Raw genomic sequence first — 18,829 nt, forward strand, 5'->3', positions numbered from 1 at the left:
TTTCTGTTTGATTAATTGTACAGCTATTCCTTCCATTTCAGTAACTTATACATGAGTAACATTTACTAACAAGTAACACATTCTAACAGGAAACTGGGAAGATCTATGTTCTGTGGTCACAGCACCAGGATGACTTCATATGCACGTGCAATTCCACTTAACTCAAGAAGACTGCTCAGTCAGCAAGATGCAGACAAAAGGTTGAGAATGAACATGACTTCATACAATATCTTTTTCACGATATTCTGATATTAGCAAGAGAAGCCTTCAATCCTGCCAGGAAGCTTATCTAGGCAGCAATGTTCACAGGCCTCATGACTACGTCTGTGATATAATCTACATCAATTTAATCTTGTATAGGTCTGAGTTGGAAAATGATAATGCAAAAGCCTATCCAACCTGAGTAAATTGAGTTAGCGTGGAAGGTGAGTAACAGTGTCAACAGCAGTAATAATTTTGACACCTCAAACCAGTCACAAATACCCAAAGATAAAAAAGAACAGACAGGAAGGTAAGTGTTGCTTTGTTCACATTTTGGAAAACTAGTTTTGATGGAGGGTTTATTAAAGCAGGATGAAGAACAAAGTGTCGACTTTAATGCAGTGCCAACAAACAAAACTCAGAATAGTGAGCACTATTGCACCTAACAGTATGAAAAATTGATTGAATAAGACACAAGTCTCTAAGTATATATCTAAGAATCCTTGTATATAACTTGCAGGAGTCAGTGGAAGACACATTATTTAACCTCTCCCATGCATACAGTGTGGTCCCAAGCATGCTTGATGATGCCATTCTTCAGCTCTGAGCCTCCTAGTTCCTTATCTTCCTGTCTTAGAGAAGTACATATACAAAGACTGTACTGACTGGGAGTTCAAAGTTACCATACCTGAGTCCACTCATAACATTAGTTACAAAAAACTTCTTAATCTTTCACACTTCCACATCACACTTTTCTCTACACATCACCATTTCACATTCTTTATAACATGAAATTACACCTCAGCTCTTCATAATTATTCTCATTTTACTCATCAATTTTCCTTACACTCTGAAGGACACCTCTCACTTTCAAGCAGCCAGTGTCTGATAATGCTTCTCATAGATACCTTTGGAGACAGTAGGAGGGATGAACAGCCGTGAAAGACTCTTTTAACACACTCCGTCTTGGGAAAGGAAAAGGGCATTACCTGGCCTATGTTTATATTTCTCCTTTGCTGACTCCACCTCTGGCAGACAAAGTGAAAGATTCAAGAAAGTTTGAATTTAAGAGTCTTGACTTTCAAGTCTATCTTTTTTTAACTTAATGCAGATGGATTTAAGGATGAGAATATCTTTTTAAGGAAACATGTATTTAGCAGAGAAAAAAATCCTAATTTATCACAAAGATTAAATATGAGATACAAATGAAGCAGTCGTTATGACTACACTTGTGTGACATTCTGCTGAGAGACTCATCCTTAAGTGTACAGCAAATATTGTGTATCTTTACCTTCTTTGTTCAAGGCATACATTGATAACGAGTATGGGGTGTGGTATCTAATGTAGGCCTGGGGCCCCCAGCACAGGAAGGACTCCTGGAGCTCTTGCAGCGGGTCCAGAGGAGGTCCACAAAGATGATCAGAGGGCTGGAACACCTCTCCTATGAGGAAAGGTTGAGGGAACTGGGCTTGTTTAGCTTGAAGAAGAGAAGGCTCTGAGGAGACCTCATTATGGCCTTCCAGTACTTGAAGGGAGCTTATAAGCAGGAAGGGGAACAGCTGTTTACATAGGTGGATAGTAATAGAACAAGGGGGAGTGGTTTTAAACTAAGACAGAGGAGGTTTAGGTTAGATATTAGGAGGAAGTTTTTCTCTCAGAGGGTGGTGATGCACTGGAAAAAGTTGCCCAAGGAGGTTGTGGATGCTCCATCCCTGGAGGCGTTCAAGACCAAGCTGAATGTGACTCTGGACAGCCTGGTCTAGTGGTTGGCAACTCTGCACATAGTAGTGGGTTGAAACTCGATGATCATTATGATCCTTTTCAACTCAGGCCATTCTATGGTTCTATGATTCTATGAATCCCCTTATAAGCCAGCAGAAGCTACCTAAGTAAGAAGAGAAGTCACTCCTGTGAAGATCATTTCTGCAAGATCTGGAGGAAGCAGGAAGTGTTTTTTGGATTCTGAATTGAAAATGTATAGAGATTCTTGCTGGCAATTCTGACAGCTTAAGAAAAGCATAGTTCTCAAGCCAGTATAAAAGCAGATGGACTCAATTTTTACCCACTATACATCAGTTTAAATATGTTAAGATGATGTACGTCAGTGAGGAAACTGTCTCAATCTTCATCTTCTCAAGATTTGTTGTGACTTTGACAAATACCATTTTAGTTGTTACAATTAAAAATCTATTTATTTCAATGCAGTGCATAGTCTTGCCTCAGCATCACCAACCTCCTAGAAAGTATTACCTGAATGGTCTTGAAAAATACCTGCTCAGATAAGAACTGGAAATAAAGGGGAGTGGGAAAAACTGCTATTTAATACTGAAATCAAGTAGTGCTTGCACCCATCAGAGTTAGAAATGTTCATGCTAACAGCTCTGATTACTTGCATGTAAAGCAGTGCAAAAGTAACAACCTAAGAAAATGAGAAGTAAAGATCCAAGAAGAGGTTCTATCAAAACTCAACATCAAGAGATGTTTTATGTTGCTGTTGCAATTCTAGAAAAGGACACGTAGCAGAAAAGCTGCTGTCCATTAAAAAAAAAGCTTCCTGTCTGTTAAAAAACAAATCTGGCACGTGCTTTTTTTTCTGCCACACCATATATCAGGTTTGGGTTTATTGAAGTTTTGCAGAGTATTAAATACTTTTTCTTCCTTCGCTGTTCACATGACAGCATCATGTTTTTGAGTGGTTGCACAGTTTTCACCTTTCCTGCTCAGAGAGGATCCAGGCTACTTTCTCTCCAGTACATATTTCTTCTGGCACAGCATTTTGCAGGTAGGGGGCAATTTTTTAAGGGTTCTTTGCACATTTCCTTCATTACTCTAAAGTGACGCTGGAGGGCTTGGTGATGCAAATCCTTATCTAGTGTAGAGCCTTTCTTACCCACATCTCACATATGACTGCTGGTTCTGAAGAACTATTTGGATTCTGGAGAAGCAAGGTCTGGGCAAATGCCACCCTTTGCAGGGGATTATCTCATGGATCACACAAAGAGGCCAGAAAATTAGTTTGGTTTAGACTACCTTGTTCTTATAGAGAGGAAAGAAGAGAATGGTTTCTCCCTCTCCTCCTCTTTTTTGGTACTGCAACTCTGCAGAGCTCTGTCACTCCCACACTCACCCACAAGCACTGACCATTCCCCACACTGAGAGCTTCTAACCTATCGAGTTATTTCTCCTAGAGGATCTCTTCAATCCTTTTGGCCACCCTCGCATTTTTCCCCAGACTCTTCTCAGTTCTACAAGCTCCTTTCTGAGAGTAGGAGATTAGAAACACAGACTATTCAAGGCTCGTAAGAGCATTTTCTGTTCTCTATTATTATCTTAGTCATTCTACTATTTTATTTGTTCGTTTGTTTATTTATGCACTCTAAGTACTGAGGTGACATTTTCATGGGATTATCTTTCATACTTAGATACAACACATGTTGTATCTAAGCAATAATGGCCACCTTGGAGTCTATCTGCTTATTTGTGAAGTTATTATTAAAACTTTATTGTGTACTTAACTTCACCTTTTAATCACTTCATATTTGAATTTCAACCAGTCTTCTATAGTCAGGTCTTTGAAGTGCATGAGATCCTCTCCAGTTCCTCAGAGCTGGGACTCTTTCCTTAACTGCTCATGCCTTCCCACAATGTTCCTTCTGATTATGCCAATTGATACATATCCCAGAATAAACTGTTCCCTTTGTGAGCTCCTTTCCCTCCAGGAATTGACCATTTATTCCTATTCTTTTTCTCTGAGATTTTAACAAGATACATATCAAGGTGAGGATCCTTCACTCTTTGGAAAGCTTTGTAGGAGGCACGTAGAAAGCCTTTGGGAAATCCACGTAGATATCCAAATAGATAATTCTTATCCATGTTTATTGCTCAGTTCATAGAATTCCATCAGTTTGTGAGGCGAAAGTGCTTTATCAAGAGTTGGGGTTCCTCAGCTTTCCTGGGAGCTTATAAACATGAGGGAAATCAACTTTTGACAAGGGTAGATAGTGATGGGACAAGGGGGAATGGTTTTAAACTAAAGGAGGAGAGATTTAGATTAGATGTCAGTGGGAGGTTTTTTACTGAGAGAGTGTTGAGGTGCTGAAACAGGTTGCTCAGAAATGTTGTCCCATCCCTAGAAATGTTTAAAGCAGATTGGATGGGGCCCTGGGCGCCTGATCTAGTATTTGATCAGGCAGTCGGCAACCCTGTCTGTGGTAGGTAGTCAGAACATGATGATTCTTGGGGTCCTTTCCAACCCAAGCTACTCTATAATTCTGTGATAACAGAGCTAATAGACAACATCTGCATCACTATGTCCCCCGAAACTTGATTTCCTCACTACTTTTATGAGGGGCTCAAAGATCCTTATTAAAGTACTTCTAGCAGAGCCATTGCACCCTTGTATGACACTCTGCAGCTGTTTTCGACAGGGAAGATTTTGCCATCTATTTGAATCAATTGATGTCTCATTTTTATTTTCTTTTAAACCGCAACATGATGCTTATGATACTGTCAGTCCTCAGGTTTGGCTCTACTGAGCATAAAAAGGTGAAACTGGTTCTCTTTGATCCAGATTTAGGATTATGTATTTCATGAATGACTGAGAAGGTAAACTTTCTTCTAGATTCAAATCTACCTCTTTCTACTCAAAGGTGATTTAATTCATCTACAACAGATATGAAAATAGTCATTATAGAGAAGAATGTCAGTAAAACAGCAGTAATGGCTCTATTAAAATAATTCTAATGCATATTCATTTCTTTAATTGATTCATGGAAGTTTTTTCTTTCACATACATGCTGGAATGAGTTGCAGGAGATGGCACACCAAGTGGATTTTTCAAGGCTCTATTTATAATTACCCTTGGCATCTCTGCCTGACATTATGTTTTAACTCCAATAAATAATCAGAAACCTTGTGCTTCAAAGCCAAACGATAATGCCAAAATATTATAATTATTGCCAATTGCATGAATGATACTACTGTATAAAATAACCTTTATAATAACGAGTTAACTTCTTCAGATGACATTTTACATTTGGAGGATGTTCATCACTGCCTTCTATCTTTTACAGTAAGAAGTTAGCTGTAAAATAGCCACTCTCTGTTTGAATACTAGTCTGTTTTGCAATGCTGTTCACATAACAGGCTTTTCTTTTTGATACTTTTTTTTTCCCTCCTACCTTTCTGGCAGTGTAGGTCATTCAGTGAATATTAGAGGCAGGACACTGAAATACCTGTGTACTCTTGTGTAGTATGGTAAGCAAATATGGTTTTTTATCCATCCCACAAGAAATTCAATGGATCGTTGACATTGTTTTATGGCACCAAGACATAAGTCCTCCGATTAATCTGGTATATTTCTCTTTATGTATCCAATTGTCATACTTCTCCAGGAGGAAAATGCGTAAGTTCTCAGTAATTTCCAGTCACAAGTATATTTAGCTTTCTCTTACAGAATCTCTGGGAGTCACTGAATTAACTTTTTATAAGAATATATTCTCTCACGTCTCCCTGTCTCTTTAATCTGACCTCACCACACACCGAACAATGGAAACGAACCCACATGATCCAGCCTTATGAGTTCACCAGCCTTCTTCTTTCCCAGTTTCTCTGCTGACATAGTCTTTGCCATCTTAACAACGACATCATTCCACAATTTTTGAGTCTGTTGCTTAAGATAATAAGAGAATTATCCTCTGCCTAAATTGACTAAAACCAAACTAGTGACATGATCTCTGTATGCAAATTCCGTGCATGCAGATACCCTACACTGAATGTGCTAAGCTTTCTTTCATTAAAACTACTCTGTGCTTGCAGACAAAAGGGTTTTGCTGTTTTTGAGAAAGCTTAGAGAAGATATCAGCAGTGCAAATCTTGAAGAATAGTATGTTTATCCTCAGGGTGAGCTCCTGACAGAAATGGCCAATATAAGGAAATTCTGTTGGAAACTGTAGGAGCAAAGGTGAATAAGAACATGATGTGTGGGAACTGCTGTGTCAGGAGAGGTGCAGCTTTCAATGCCACAAGTAAAGAAGCTGTTTAAAATGCCTTTCCACTGAAAACAGCACTGGGTGACATGGTTAGTGGGCATGGTATGGTGATGATAGGTTGATGGTTGGACTAGAAGATCTTAGTGGTCTTTTTCAATCTTAATGGTTCTATGATTCTATGAAAAGGGAGAGGAGAGCAGCAACAGCTGTACAAGTATTGTAATACCCACTGATTTCTTTAGAAAATTAAAAAGCCAATTTATTTACATTTACACTTAAGGTTGAGCGTAGTTTTGTGCTTCTAATTAACAAACAAAATTTTCAAAAATATAAATGTGAAGTGTCTGATGTGATGTCAACATGACATACTGTGTTTCCACTGACTGGGTAGGAAGTTGATTAGATTTTGCAGGTGACCATGGACTAATTTCATAAAGATGAAGTGTTGTTTTCACACTGCCACTCTTCAGGGCTTTCTATCGCAGCCATATGATGAGCTGATGCAGGCAGCCCTGCTGTCTTGCTTTGCACAGGGAGGGGATGAATCCCAGACAGGGTGAAACACATTCCCTCACCTGCCCCACCTACAGTTGGCTGCTGGCTTCAGGCTAGAGGCTGTACTTTCACGGCAGAAATGGGAAAGAGCCACTGTTTCTGCTGATTATCAGCATTCAGCGTTACCATAAAATAATTAAATTAATTATCACAAATGGTGGGAAAAATGGCAGGCTTAGAAAAATCTATGAGTCTTTGTGCACTTAATCATGTGGCATTGCAGCAGCAAGCCTAGGCAATCACAGAGCTGTCACTGGGGAGGAAGAGGGTTTGACCTCACTGTTACTCGTTTTTCAGATCTGTGCATAGCAGTCATGCTGCCACTAAAACAAGGTTTCCCACTTTTGGGTTCTCCTTAATCTTTTCCAAGACCCTTTCTCCATGGAAGCCTTTCTGAAATGCCTCTTGTCCTAATACAGGCATGATTTTTCTGTGGTAAACATGTACTAAAATCCTCTTCAACAGTCTTAGATTCAATTTTATGTTCAGTAAAATGCAAAGATCCGATGGAAACAATGCAAGAAAATGAGTGACAAAATAACTGCAGGTGCTCCATTGCTATGATGTTTGCACAGTTGTGTTTTGACTCAGATCATAGACCCCTGCAGCATCCCAGAAAAATATATGCTTCTAGAGTCTGAGAAACAGGAAAAAGAAATGTGGGCAATAAAGTAACTTTTAGGAGATAGGCTCATATGCAGTGGGGCTGGGCCATGACTAAAAGTTTGTGCCTGTTATTCTAAGGGCTATGCAAATATAAGCATTGCAAATTCTTTTCAGATGTGTGTTTTTTAAAATCATGAGAGCAACAATTTAGGTGGCAAAGCAAAATAACAAAGTGCCCTGGGAAATGCACTGCCAGAGAAGATAAATAAAAACACATACAAGTGCCCTCATGAGGATAGGATTTGCATTTTCTTAGCAGAACAAACTCTGCCTTGGCTCCCTGTGCTCTCACTGAAGTGGAGGTCATGGCTAGTGACAACTGGGAGCTGTTCCTGGAGCCTCTCTTGCCTTTTTAGGTTATGAGGGTCTCTGTGTGTTTAGGATAATATGATTGACAGCTCCACTCCGGCCCCAATTAGCACCCTATAATTTATTAGCTTCTGCTTTCAGATTATGCGCTAACTTCACAAATATTTCAACCACGGAAACAGCAGATATCAAGTGTCCCTTTCCTGATCCAGCTCACTGTGACCGCAGTTAAATACGTAGAGGGAGCTGTGCAGGTCTGTCAAGAGAAAATAATCATTTGTGTCTGCGTGCAACTGGGGCTGTCACAGCACTTTAGGATTCTTCTTGTGAAAAAAAGGTTTATTCCGCTGGGCCAGGGATTCAGATCCAGCTCCTTCTTCTAGGCTGCAGGACTGGAAACCAATATGCTGGCTCTTCTGGTTCTACTCCGCTTCTTGTACAAGTACTGACATTTCAACCACAGACAAGAGGTGCTGATGACAAAGCTCATGTCCCTCATCGTGGCCACCTCTTTGCTCCCTGTGGCTGTAGCATGGGACCGGTGGTAGGTACAGGAGAAAAGGGGCTGGGTGAGCAGGGAGGGCAAGGAACAGGGGTCAGAAGATGGAGTGAGAGAAGGAGAAATGGGGAAGCTGAATGAGGAGGCACCTTGCAGCCTGTCTATGCCAGGTGAAACAGGAGGGAAGGTGCCTGCAGTGGTCAGGTGGACTGCACACAGAGAGCTCAGGCAGGAGAAGAAGGCACTGGAATTCTCACTGAAGGTAGTGCCTGTAGGCCTGTTGTACAGCATTCATGCATTGTCCCTGGTCATGGAAGCAGCAGAAAGTGTGATGCAGTGTTAACTCCTTAGGTATAATTAGAGATGGACACTAACAGTGGGACTCATCTGGTCTGAGCTTCTTGTCAGGGTAGCCAGTTCAGAAAGCAGGCTGGCTGTGGAAGGAGGTTAACAATAGCTCAGTTCCCAGGATTGTAGTCCCAGATCTTAACGGAAGTTTTTTTCTTTTTCTTTCTTTTTCTCCTTTTTTATCTTTCTTTTTCTTTTTCATTTTTCTTTTTCCTTTTTTTCCTTTTTCTCTTCTTTCCCCATCTCTCATTTCCACTTCCCTACATAGCATTGCTTAGCCCTGAAAGCAGGCACTTCACTGCTCCAAATAATCTCACCTCGTCTCTCTCCTTCCCTTCTGCAACTGCTCCTCTGGGTGGCAGGCCAGGGAAGCCAGCCAGGACACCACAACCCCCCAAGGAGCTGACTCACCTTTCTGTAATCAAAAGGGCATCTTAATTATACCCCTTGCCCAGAAAAAGATGCATGAGAACTGCCAGTCAGAGGCCTTGGTGTATCTTAAGCCATCCACAGCACTTGCCTTCCTTTTAGAAAGGGACCAACATTTAAGCCCTTGCTAGAGCTTGTTGTGAACCTTAATAGGACATCAAAGGCAAAGTGAGGAGGGACTGCTTCTGATCCAAGGAGTCGGGCAGATCCATTTCCCTGAGGACAGGCAGGGCAGGAGCTGAGGGAGGTGCAGAGATTTCAGGCTCTCTCCTCCCTTCCTCTCCTCCTTTCCCCTCCCATAGGGGCTCTGATGCAAAACCCACTGGGAGAAGTGGTAGGAAGGAAGAAATACTCACCCTAAGGCTAGCTGATAGGAGACTGCAAATGCAGAGTCACATATTTATTTGTCTTCAAGGAGCCCTGAACTTCATCCTTGCAACTGTAGCTATATCAGAGGGAAATTTTTGTTAAAATGAAGAAGACTCTGTGGCTGATTGTTCCTGCACCTGCTTCAACACTGCTCTGCAACAGCTCTGAGTCCTTTGCCTCCTGCCTCAGAGCCCGCATGAACTGTCACAAGTTATGTCTGTTTTTATGTCACCATTGAAATAATCTGTTTGCTTGAGTATGGCTAGAGAGCAGTAGCCAGTACAAAACTGCAGGCAGAAGGGAGACCCTAGCGGTCTGCATATGGCATGTAAGATGCATGTAATGTAGAGAAAGCATATCTTTTGCATTTACAGATTTCTTGTGCACATTCCTGATTAACCAATTTTCTATGATGCAAAGAAGAATAAAACAGATTTATGAAATAGCACTGAGGTTTTATTTACACTGCTACTGCATTAGGAGACTCACTCACTCTGTGCTGGGCAGCCTAAAGCTCGGGGTGAAGTTTCTGCTCTGACAATGCAAACTGCAGCCCTAGCCCTGTGTAGCTTCACTCCCAAACCTCAGAGGCAGTGCTGTGAGCAACCTCCCACAGTCAGGGCAACCCAGTGAGCAAAATACTGCCGCAAGTTTTCATCAAAACACCCTCATACTGCAGCACACCTGAAGTGGGAGCCTTTCTAAAAGTGGTTTGCATAGCGCCTAACACCATAAGCCAAAGACTTGACTTTGGTGTTTAGGTAATTCCACAGTACAACAATAAAAATATGTTATCTGGAGAGCAAGCATCAATAGCAATAGTCGTGTATTCAATGCATAAATCCTCATGGTTGGAAATGCTCCCAGTCAAAATGAACTGTAAATGTCATTGCAGTGAATGACTGCTTACATGAATGCATCCAAACATATCTGGGCTGTATTGCCCAGTCCTCCTCATTAGAAGAGGGGCAAAAATGAAAGAAAAAAAGGAAACAATTGCACTGAAGCGCTGTTTACACAAGAGCAAAATTGAACTTTAAAAAAAAAAAAAAAAAAGGACAGGAAAAAAAACCTTTAACTTTAAAAACAGGCTAAAGAAAATGCAGGTGACTGTTCACAGAATGGCCTTGCCATCTTCAAGCCTCTGCAGCAATAAAGTTAAAAGCCGTTTTTAGTTATTTTTCTCTTGCTAAGTACTGCTGTCTTCCTTCATGATAGTAGACTTAGAACACTTCTGGTTTAACCAGCACTACAAGATCTGGAGCTGTTTGCTTGCCCTTTCCAGCCTGCCAGCTAGCCGAGGGCTGTGATGAAATGCCTGTGGGTTTGTCCAGCTGAAGCACCACCACAAGCCGTCTCCTGCCCTTTACCCAGCTCTGACTGGAGATGTTCTGCCCTCTTTTTATTTCAATGCAGCTCCTTGCCAGCTTCTCACAATATTTATTCTCACTACTTTATTATTTTCTTGCTGTTAATGTTCCTGTTCTTCCCCATAAATGTAATTCTAGTTGAGATGGAACTTGGAACAACAAGTTCTCCATTTCCAACACAGTGAACATTTTGCCAAAGTCTCAGAATGTAAAATATCCTATCACGGCAAAAAGTCTGTTTTCTACTGCTTCTTCTGGTGTCAGACGGATGATGTCAGGACTCTCACATGCACTGAACTTTGTCTGCCTTCAAAGACGTTTCATTAAGAATAGACAGAACAACATGGAACACTGTAGAGTTGAATCTAATGCTTTGCCTGTAAAAGTGTCAGCTTGCAAGCACAGGGTGAACTTGCTGTTTCTGCACTGTTTAATTAGTCATTCGACCCTTTATAATAACATTTTAATGTACCAGTGCAGAATAGCACACTGCAAAATATACTTTCTTGTTCTATCAACTTCATGAAGAAACGCCCCTTACTATGGGGTCCACCCTTTCTGCAGCCTATCCTACAGAGAAATCCTACGCTAAGAGCAGCATTGCCACAACATTGCATAATCTTGTCTTTTGTACTTATCACCATATTTTCTACTCATTAAGAATATATTTTCAACTGCTAGGATTTCTAGTTAGCTTTAATGCAGACTAGTAAAATAACTCACTCCATCCACACTACAGGTATTTATTTTCTCCTTTTTCATCCTGAAGTTTCTAATCTGCCTCATTTCTCTTTTTTTAATTTTAATTCCCTACAAAAGCACAGAGGGTGAAAGAAGGAATACCTTTAATGCAGTTTTCCTACTGTTAAATAGATATCTTATTCCCCCTTTCAAACCAAAACAAGACAATTATTAAAGTGACAAAATGACAGCAACAAGTAGACAAAGGGAAGCGTTAGAGGCAACCCAGACCTATTGTCCCACATGTGCTTTTCCTTCTGGTGTTCCCCTTAAAGGCCATCAGGTTGAGGGCGAGCAGTTTTTCCTGGGTTTCCTTTCTCCCCCTTCTTTAAGAGGGTTTTGTTTTCACCGTACAAAGGTCTTGTACTTCTTGTATAAAAAAAAAAAAAAAAGAAAACAAACAACCATTACATATTCAATGCAAATGTTATGTCAAATTCTGACAAGTGCCACCTTGGTTTTCATATTTCTGGAGTTTGAACAGTTGTCTGTGGAACAGCTGCACTTCTGTAAGCCCAAGGCAGGTGGCCCAAGCTAGACGCTTGCCACTCATAACCACAGTGCTGAAAAATCTGACTAGCTCCTCAGTAGTCCAAAAATGTTAGTGAGTTCCAGTTTCTTCTCCTTTCCTTCTCCTACTTTTCTGCAATGTAAAGTAAGAATCCAGTTCAAAACTGCTAAATAGTTTTTCCCATGTTGAAATCAAGAAGTAATTTTCACTGCCATAAAAAAATATTCACACCACTGAAATAATCATGATTTCCTCTGTCTCTTGTAAGAAGGCCAGTGGTTTTGCATCACTGTTCGTGATGTCATTTGACTCTTTTATAATAGTCCGATTGCAGTTCTGGCTGTGGAGTTTGTTTAAATAGTTCATGGTCTTTGGCTCTCCTCTCTCAACAGAAGGGTTTTCCTCTCCAAAATAAGTCTAAAGGTTCATCCTTGCAAAGCCAGGTTGTTTTAAGTCCCGTTGTCTGTCCCCAGGCTGCAGGGCCATGGTAAGCTTGGAAAAGGGCAAGGGGGTCTGGGAGGCTCTGAGTCAGCTCGTCAGCTCAGAAGGGATCCACCACAGAAGGAGTAACGCCGAGCTGCAAACCAAGACCAGAAGCTGTTACAAACTGACCCGACTTCAGCTCTGAATGCCACCATGCCTAGAGGCAGAGATCTACAGGGGAGAGCCGGGGGAGGAAGAGTGAAGGACAGCTCTAAAACCAGTACAGATCCTTGCTTTTGTCCTGAGGCTGCAAACCTGAGAATGGAGAGAAGAAAAAAGGGAAGAAGAAAAAATAGGTACAGGCATTAAAGGAAAGAGAAAGACAAACTCCATTTTTGCCACATGAGATCAGAGGCTCAGCTGAAGCCTGGGCTCCCCAGGGCTAGAAGAAAGCAATGAAGCAAGAAGAGCCCCGGCTGCAGTGAGGACAGGCACATGTCTCTTTCTAACCTGAAGTGAGGCTGCATGGAGCCACCAGTGACTGCTGTCACCAGGCTTCATCATGAGGAACCCAAGCAGCCAAGCAGGCTTTCCTTGCCTCCGCAGACACAGCCTGATGAGCTGGCACTACTGACCATGACCCTGTCCCCTCTGCAGCACCACTATGGGCATGCAGCCCTACATCCCAGCACCTGGCCAGGGGCAGGCCACCAGCACCAGCCTTTCATAGTCATAGGGATAGCTGTTGCCCTTACATGCTCAGCAGATACAATAGCATTTTTTGAAAACTGGGAGAAAAAAAGTAAGCAGAGGAAACTGTTTAGAAAGCTGCAGAAATTCACAGAACTGTGGGATTGCCCTGTAGCCACAGCCCTCGGGGCTCCATCAGGCTTCCAGCACAGAGCAAGGCCCAAAGCAAGCAGTACCTCAGAGCGTGTCTTGGGAGCCAGAAATGTGGAGTGGGTGACACATTGCCCTTGCTTGCCTGGCCAAGGAATGCAAAGAAGGACATGCAGGATGGTTGGGAGCTCACACACCCATATGTTTCCTCTAGCTGTCCTCTACAGTGCCCTCCCCTCCCACCACCTCAGGGCAGGGGTAGCCTTGAGCTGGGGGGATCCCGAGGGGCCAGGGACTTTTCTTCACCTGCGTCCACGTTGAGGCCAAGACTCTGTGCCACATCTCCCGCCGCATTGGGGAAGGGTCCCGGTGTCGTCCAGGCAGCAGCAGGGCCCGCCTCGCCCTTGCCCAGCTCGCAGGGTGGGCTGACTGGTGTGGGCACGGTGGCAGGGGTGAGGCGGTGGGGGCGGACGGAGGCGGTGGGCACCAGCAGGGAGCCATAGCGAGGGTCAAAATGAGGACCGTAGACCTCGTGCATGGCTGCGGGGCGGGGGTAGGCCGTGCTCTGCGTCCCGAGGTACGGATGGTGGTGGTGGTGGTGGTGGGCGTGATGCCAGGCCTCAGGACCACCCTGGTGCAGGTGGCCGTGCAGGGAGGCTGGGGCATAGGGGTCCGCAGTAGTGAAGGGCAGCTCGCTGTGGGCAGCCAGGGGGCTGCTAAGGGTGACGGGGACCGAGGAGGGCTGGTAGGTGCTGTTCCAGAAGGATGGGGGGAAGCTGCGCTGGCTCATCGGGAAGGAGCCATCTAGATGCAGAGAGAAAGGAAAGGTGGATGAGCGCTCTCAGTCCTGGCATCTGACTCTTTAGGGCTTCTCTTCACTCTCATGCTGTGGTTATCTTCCAAACAACCACCAAACACACAAAAAACATACAAAACTGCTCCCTGGCAGCCCTCCCCAGCCCAGTCATCCAGCGCAATTAGCCCAGGACTGGAGCAATTTGCTCCAGGCTAGGCTTCTCTTAGTACTTCTTTAGGGAAAAGATTGTTATCTAAGGTGAGAGAAACACCTTTTCCTCTCAATCTGGAAACTGAGTCAGAACCATTATGAAGCACAGCAATTGTCAAGGTTGGATTTCTCTTTTTTTTTTTTTTTTTGGACTAATCACTCTCTTGAAGCATTTACGCTGCTCAACACCTTAGAGGGCTGCTCAACACTGCCAAACACTGCCAGGAAAGCATCTGCTTCCTCAGTGTAGTTTCAAAGTAGTCAGGAACAGCATGAAGTGTTCAATCAGCTTAAATGTGCTAAATTTATGTGGGGGTAATTTCCCTGTCTATTGCATTGGACTTGTTCTTGCTTCTTGGGGCTCTTGTTAGCATGTTTGGGAAGCGTTCTGCAGCTCTTTGAGGATTGACAGTGCAAAGGATAAGGACCTCCTGCTTTTCTTGCCCAGTGTGAAGTGGAATAGAGATAACTAATAGTGCAGAAGTAGATGCTATGCATTATTGATTGTGAACAGACAGTGTTGCTGATACAAACATTTGTCAGGGAGGTACGTCAGCTCTGCACTTTCTGGTATTACTCAGGAGAAAGGGAAGCAGTTCCTGAAGAGCTAAGAAATCTTTCAGGTTTCAGTGCTGAGCATCTTCCACTTATGAAATACTTTAACCAGTATTTCATTCTTAGAAAACTGATGGGAATTCAAGGAGACAGTGAGCAATCAGTTCTCAGCTGGGCACTGGCAGGTGAGGGATGGTTCCAGGAGCTGCTCTGCAGCAATGCCTGAGGTCAGTTGTTCCCTGCCACCCTAGGCACACACTATAAGGTGTAAAATTGGAAATAAGTACAAAAGATTCATGCCTGCATCCACTTCTCCTACTGCTCTCACCTTTGCATATCACAGCCCCAAACTCAAAGCCAAGAGACACGGGAGATTTCTGCCGTGGCTCCTAGCCCTGCACCTCCACACTCCCTGCAGTCGCAGAACCCCAGCACCCGCACCCCTCCTCGGTGCTCACCCCGCCAGGAGCCGGCGTTCCGAGACGCCTTGGCGCTGCCGAGCGAGAAGCTGCTGGGCTGGCTGAGCGCCCGGCTGAAGTGCTCGTCCACCACGGCGCTGATGTCCCCCTGGAAGTAGGTGAAGAGGACGCACCGGGAGCTGATGTACTCAGCCTCGGGGGGCCTCTCCTTCTCGGGGCTGCACTCCTCCTCCTTGATGCTGGCGGCGGGGTGGCTGGAGAAGGAGCTGCTCGCGCCGGCGCTGCTGCCGCTCTCCGGGGCTTCTTGCATTTTGGAGTACAAGGCGAGTTTCTGGAGGGAGAGACAGGAGAGGGAGGACGGGAAACGGAGCAACGAGGCGTGCTGGCCCCCGTCCCGGCCCTCCGTCCCCGTGCCAGGCGGGATGCAGCGCCCGGGCCCGCTCGGAGTTCCATGCAGGAGATGCGGTTGTGCCGCACCCCCGGGGCATCCGAGCCTGGAAGTGCCGGGCGGGACGGGCGCTGCCGAAAGCGGGGTGACGCGCGGGACTCAGCTCCCGGCACGAAGTTCAGCACGCAGAAGGCGCTTTGCGGGCCGGATCCCGGCACCGGGGGAAAGGCAGAAGAGTGACCTACAAAACAAAGCGGAAAACGGGAGGAAGGGGGAAAAAAATCAAAGCCTGTCCGCTTCAAACGCGTTTCAGGGCAGAAAGCATTTCTCTGTCCAGCGGGAAGCCTCAGATATTTCCTACAGGATTTTTTACTGGATCCCGCCGGGAGAAATAAAGAGCGGCAGGCACTCAGATGTTTCCCGAGGTCTCTCTGCCTGCAGCCGCCGAGAGTTCCTTAAGATGAGCCGGGGACGGCGGGCCGGAGCGGGCAGGAGGAAGAACGAGGGCCTTGCGGCCGGGAGCCCTGGACCGAGCCGCGCGGGATATTTAATAACGTCGCTCCGTGGCTGCCGCCTTTCCACTTGGCTGCCGGCTCAGCCATTGAGCTAATAATTAGCCCCCTAAATAATGTCACCCGCGTGCGGACGGGCGGGGGGGGGGGCAAGGTGGGGGAAGACATCATCTGCTATTTGTAACAGGTATGCCGGCCTCGCTGCCAGGACTGGAGGTGTCCCGCGAGCCGCTACGCCGGGGCTGCGCGGAGACGGAGCGGAGCGGAGCGTGACCGCCCGCCCCCAACCCCGCACGTCCGGGGCTGCCGCCCGCCTGCGGCCCGGGGCGCTTCCGCCTATACCGCTCCCTTTTTTCGTTTGCTGGGGAAAGCCGCTTTCCTATTCCGAAGCGATAAGGGGAGAAAAAATAAATAAATTTAAAAAAAAAAAAAAAAAAGGAAGGAAGGAAGGAAGAAAAACACCTCCAAAGAAACACGAGAAGCTGAGAGGTGCTGCAGGTGCTGCCGAGGGAACAGGAACGCAGGGCTCAGCATACAGCCCGGGCTGCACACGCACAGGCATCCCCTTACGCGTGTGTTCAGGGCAGCCCGCAGAGTCCCGCCGCCGAGCGGGGCTGGAGTGGGAGCATCCCCGATAACCCCGCGAAGAGTAGCGCACTGCTTCTCCCGCGGCGGCGGCCGGGACGCTCCCCGAGCAGCCCTCCCTTGCCCTTTCCGGTAGCCCTCTGCAACCCTGTTACATCGCTGCCCGCAGTCGCCGAGCTCGGATGGGGCCCGGTCCAGGAAAGGGGGAAAAAAAAAAAAGAAAAAGAAAAAAAAAATTGGGAAAAAAAATCCCTTAAATGGCATATCGGATCTGAAGTCCCGTTCTCTCCCGCAGTCCCGGCAGTACGTACCGTGCCGAGCCCCGCACCAGGGTGGGATGCAGCCTCACTTCGCTCACCATCTCAGACTCCGGCTCTTCTCCCCCACCCCCCTCCCCTTCTCCTTTTGCCTTGTTCCTTTTGGTGAGGCTCGGGGGCCATCCTCCCGTGGCCACCCCTCCCACCCCACGTACCTGCGGGTAGGGGCTGTAGGCTGCGGCGAAGTACGGCTGGGGAGGACCATACACTTGGTACATAACATCCAGACAGCTCATGGCTGTCCGCGGCCGCTAATTCGTTTTTCGGTCATCAACTCGCTTTCTGCAGAGCGGAGCAGTGCTCGGCGGGAGGGAGGATCCCGGGGGTTAAGAGGCACGGCTCACTGTGGGAGGAGTGATTGAGGGGTGAGACCGCGCCGCGCTGAAGTCCCCCGGCTCTGCCTCCCCCCCACGCAGCTCGGCTCCTCTCCCGGCGCCCGCAACCGCGTTTCGTCTCCGCGGGACGGGGGGACTCAAACCAGGGCAGGGAGGGGAGAGCCCCCTGCAGCCGCCGCTCGCTCCTGCTCTTTCCCTTCCACCCGCCGTGCCGGGCGGGTTTCCCCGGACGCAGCGGGGACCGTCCTGCAGGGAAGGTAATGCCCCCAAACCCAGCGTGCTCCTGGGAGCGCTGCCATCAGAGCTCCGGGATCAGCCAAAGCTGGAGAAAAGTTATCTCAACGGGAGGACCTCCCTAGAAACGTAGGATGGGAAATGCCGGGAATGAATGAGGATGCTTGTGCGCAGTTCCTGTAGTAAAAACAACCCATCGGGAAGGTAAAGCGGCTTATTGCACGGCTTCCCGGTGAGCGCACGCACACGGACAGGTGAACGCATCCCAACGCAGCTTCGACGGTGGTGTGTAACACGGGGATGGAGGCTCTCATGTCGATGCCAGCCCCTGAAGCATCCATAGAACTGCTCACAGCGACTGAGGAAAGGGGCCCGACTAAACTTAGTTTTAGGGCTTTTGAAATGAAGACAAAAATATGGGGGAAAAATGAAAGAATATTTCTTGGTTTTCAAAAAATATGGAGGAAAACTGAAAAGAATGAACGTTTTGAATGTTGAAGACCTGGAATTCTTTCATTACATTTTAGAAGAAAATCCTTGTAATTAAAAAGATTTGTATTTGTCTCTGCTTTGCTTATCAAAAATACAATTTTTATAATCCAGATTCTAGGAACTGTTGTGAATGCTCATCTTTTGTCAAAAAAATATCATATATCAGTGCCCAATGAGCATAAGATTTTTGTTGCTTTTGTTGTTGTTGTTTTTTTCTGCACCAGGTGCAGAAAATTCATAATTCAAATATTTTTTCCTCCCTCTTCTAATTCAGTAAATTTGTTTTCTGTACTGCAATGCAACTCAGAGCCCTGGCTGCACGGCTCAGCCCCAGCACTGCTTCCCGCGCTGTCAACCCAAACAAATTGTATGCTCCTGGCTGGGATGGGAACAAGGGGAAGGACTGTAGGTACCAGACCTTAAAAAAGAAATGTATCTAACACTCTATGGCTTCATTTCTCCTGTTCAGAAAGCAAATAGCCACAGTAGTGGGAAGGAATCGTCCCATGGCTGGCATCCAAAAGGCTGCAGTCAGTAGAGGAGTGCACCAACTTCCTGCAGCAGGAGTATGAGGGACCTCACTGGGACCACAGAGCCCCTCTCCCAGTCTGGTGTCCCCACCAGGGAGGCGTCCCCATCCCCAGAAGGTTAGGGCCTGTCTCAAAGGTATCAGTCTGCTGGGTGACACATTTACAAGTGAGTACACTTGGAACATGTGCTCTGAAAGCACAGCAC

General features: G+C 45.8%; 1 protein-coding gene across 4 annotated transcripts; it reads right to left on the minus strand.

Annotated features, from left to right (window-relative positions):
* Positions 1-11,564: 11,564 nt before the first annotated feature.
* On the minus strand, positions 11,565-17,576 carry VGLL2 (vestigial like family member 2). Of its 4 annotated transcripts, XM_085217425.1 has the most exons (5): positions 17,189-17,576; positions 15,271-15,562; positions 13,558-14,055; positions 13,338-13,396; positions 11,565-12,726 (listed from the first exon to the last, which is right to left on the minus strand). In XM_085217425.1, the coding sequence occupies exons 1-5, from the start codon at positions 17,267-17,269 to the stop codon at positions 12,643-12,645; spliced, it is 1,014 nt and encodes a 337-aa protein (XP_085073551.1). In that variant the 5' UTR covers positions 17,270-17,576; the 3' UTR covers positions 11,565-12,642. The 4 variants fall into 4 exon arrangements, with proteins under 4 accessions (XP_085073551.1, XP_085073548.1, XP_085073549.1 ...); XM_085217422.1 differs by lacking the exon at positions 13,338-13,396 and having other exon boundaries at positions 17,189-17,572; XM_085217423.1 differs by lacking the exon at positions 13,338-13,396 and having other exon boundaries at positions 11,565-12,565; positions 17,189-17,570.
* Positions 17,577-18,829: the final 1,253 nt, after the last annotated feature.

The sequence above is a fragment of the Meleagris gallopavo genome, chromosome 2 (assembly GCF_905368555.1).
Source record: "Meleagris gallopavo chromosome 2, MGAL_WU_HG_1.1, whole genome shotgun sequence".
Lineage (NCBI taxonomy): Eukaryota > Metazoa > Chordata > Aves > Galliformes > Phasianidae > Meleagris > Meleagris gallopavo.

Excerpts from the sequence above, each read along its gene's own strand:
- VGLL2 (XM_085217425.1), bottom strand. The coding sequence starts at position 17,269 with ATGAGCTGTCTGGATGTTATGTACCAAGTGTATGGTCCTCCCCAGCCG. Across the intron at positions 15,563-17,188 it reads CCTACAGCCCCTACCCGCAG|AAACTCGCCTTGTACTCCAA; the intron begins GTACGTGGGGTG and ends CTCTCCCTCCAG. Across the intron at positions 14,056-15,270 it reads GAACGCCGGCTCCTGGCGGG|ATGGCTCCTTCCCGATGAGC; the intron begins GTGAGCACCGAG and ends CTCTGCATCTAG.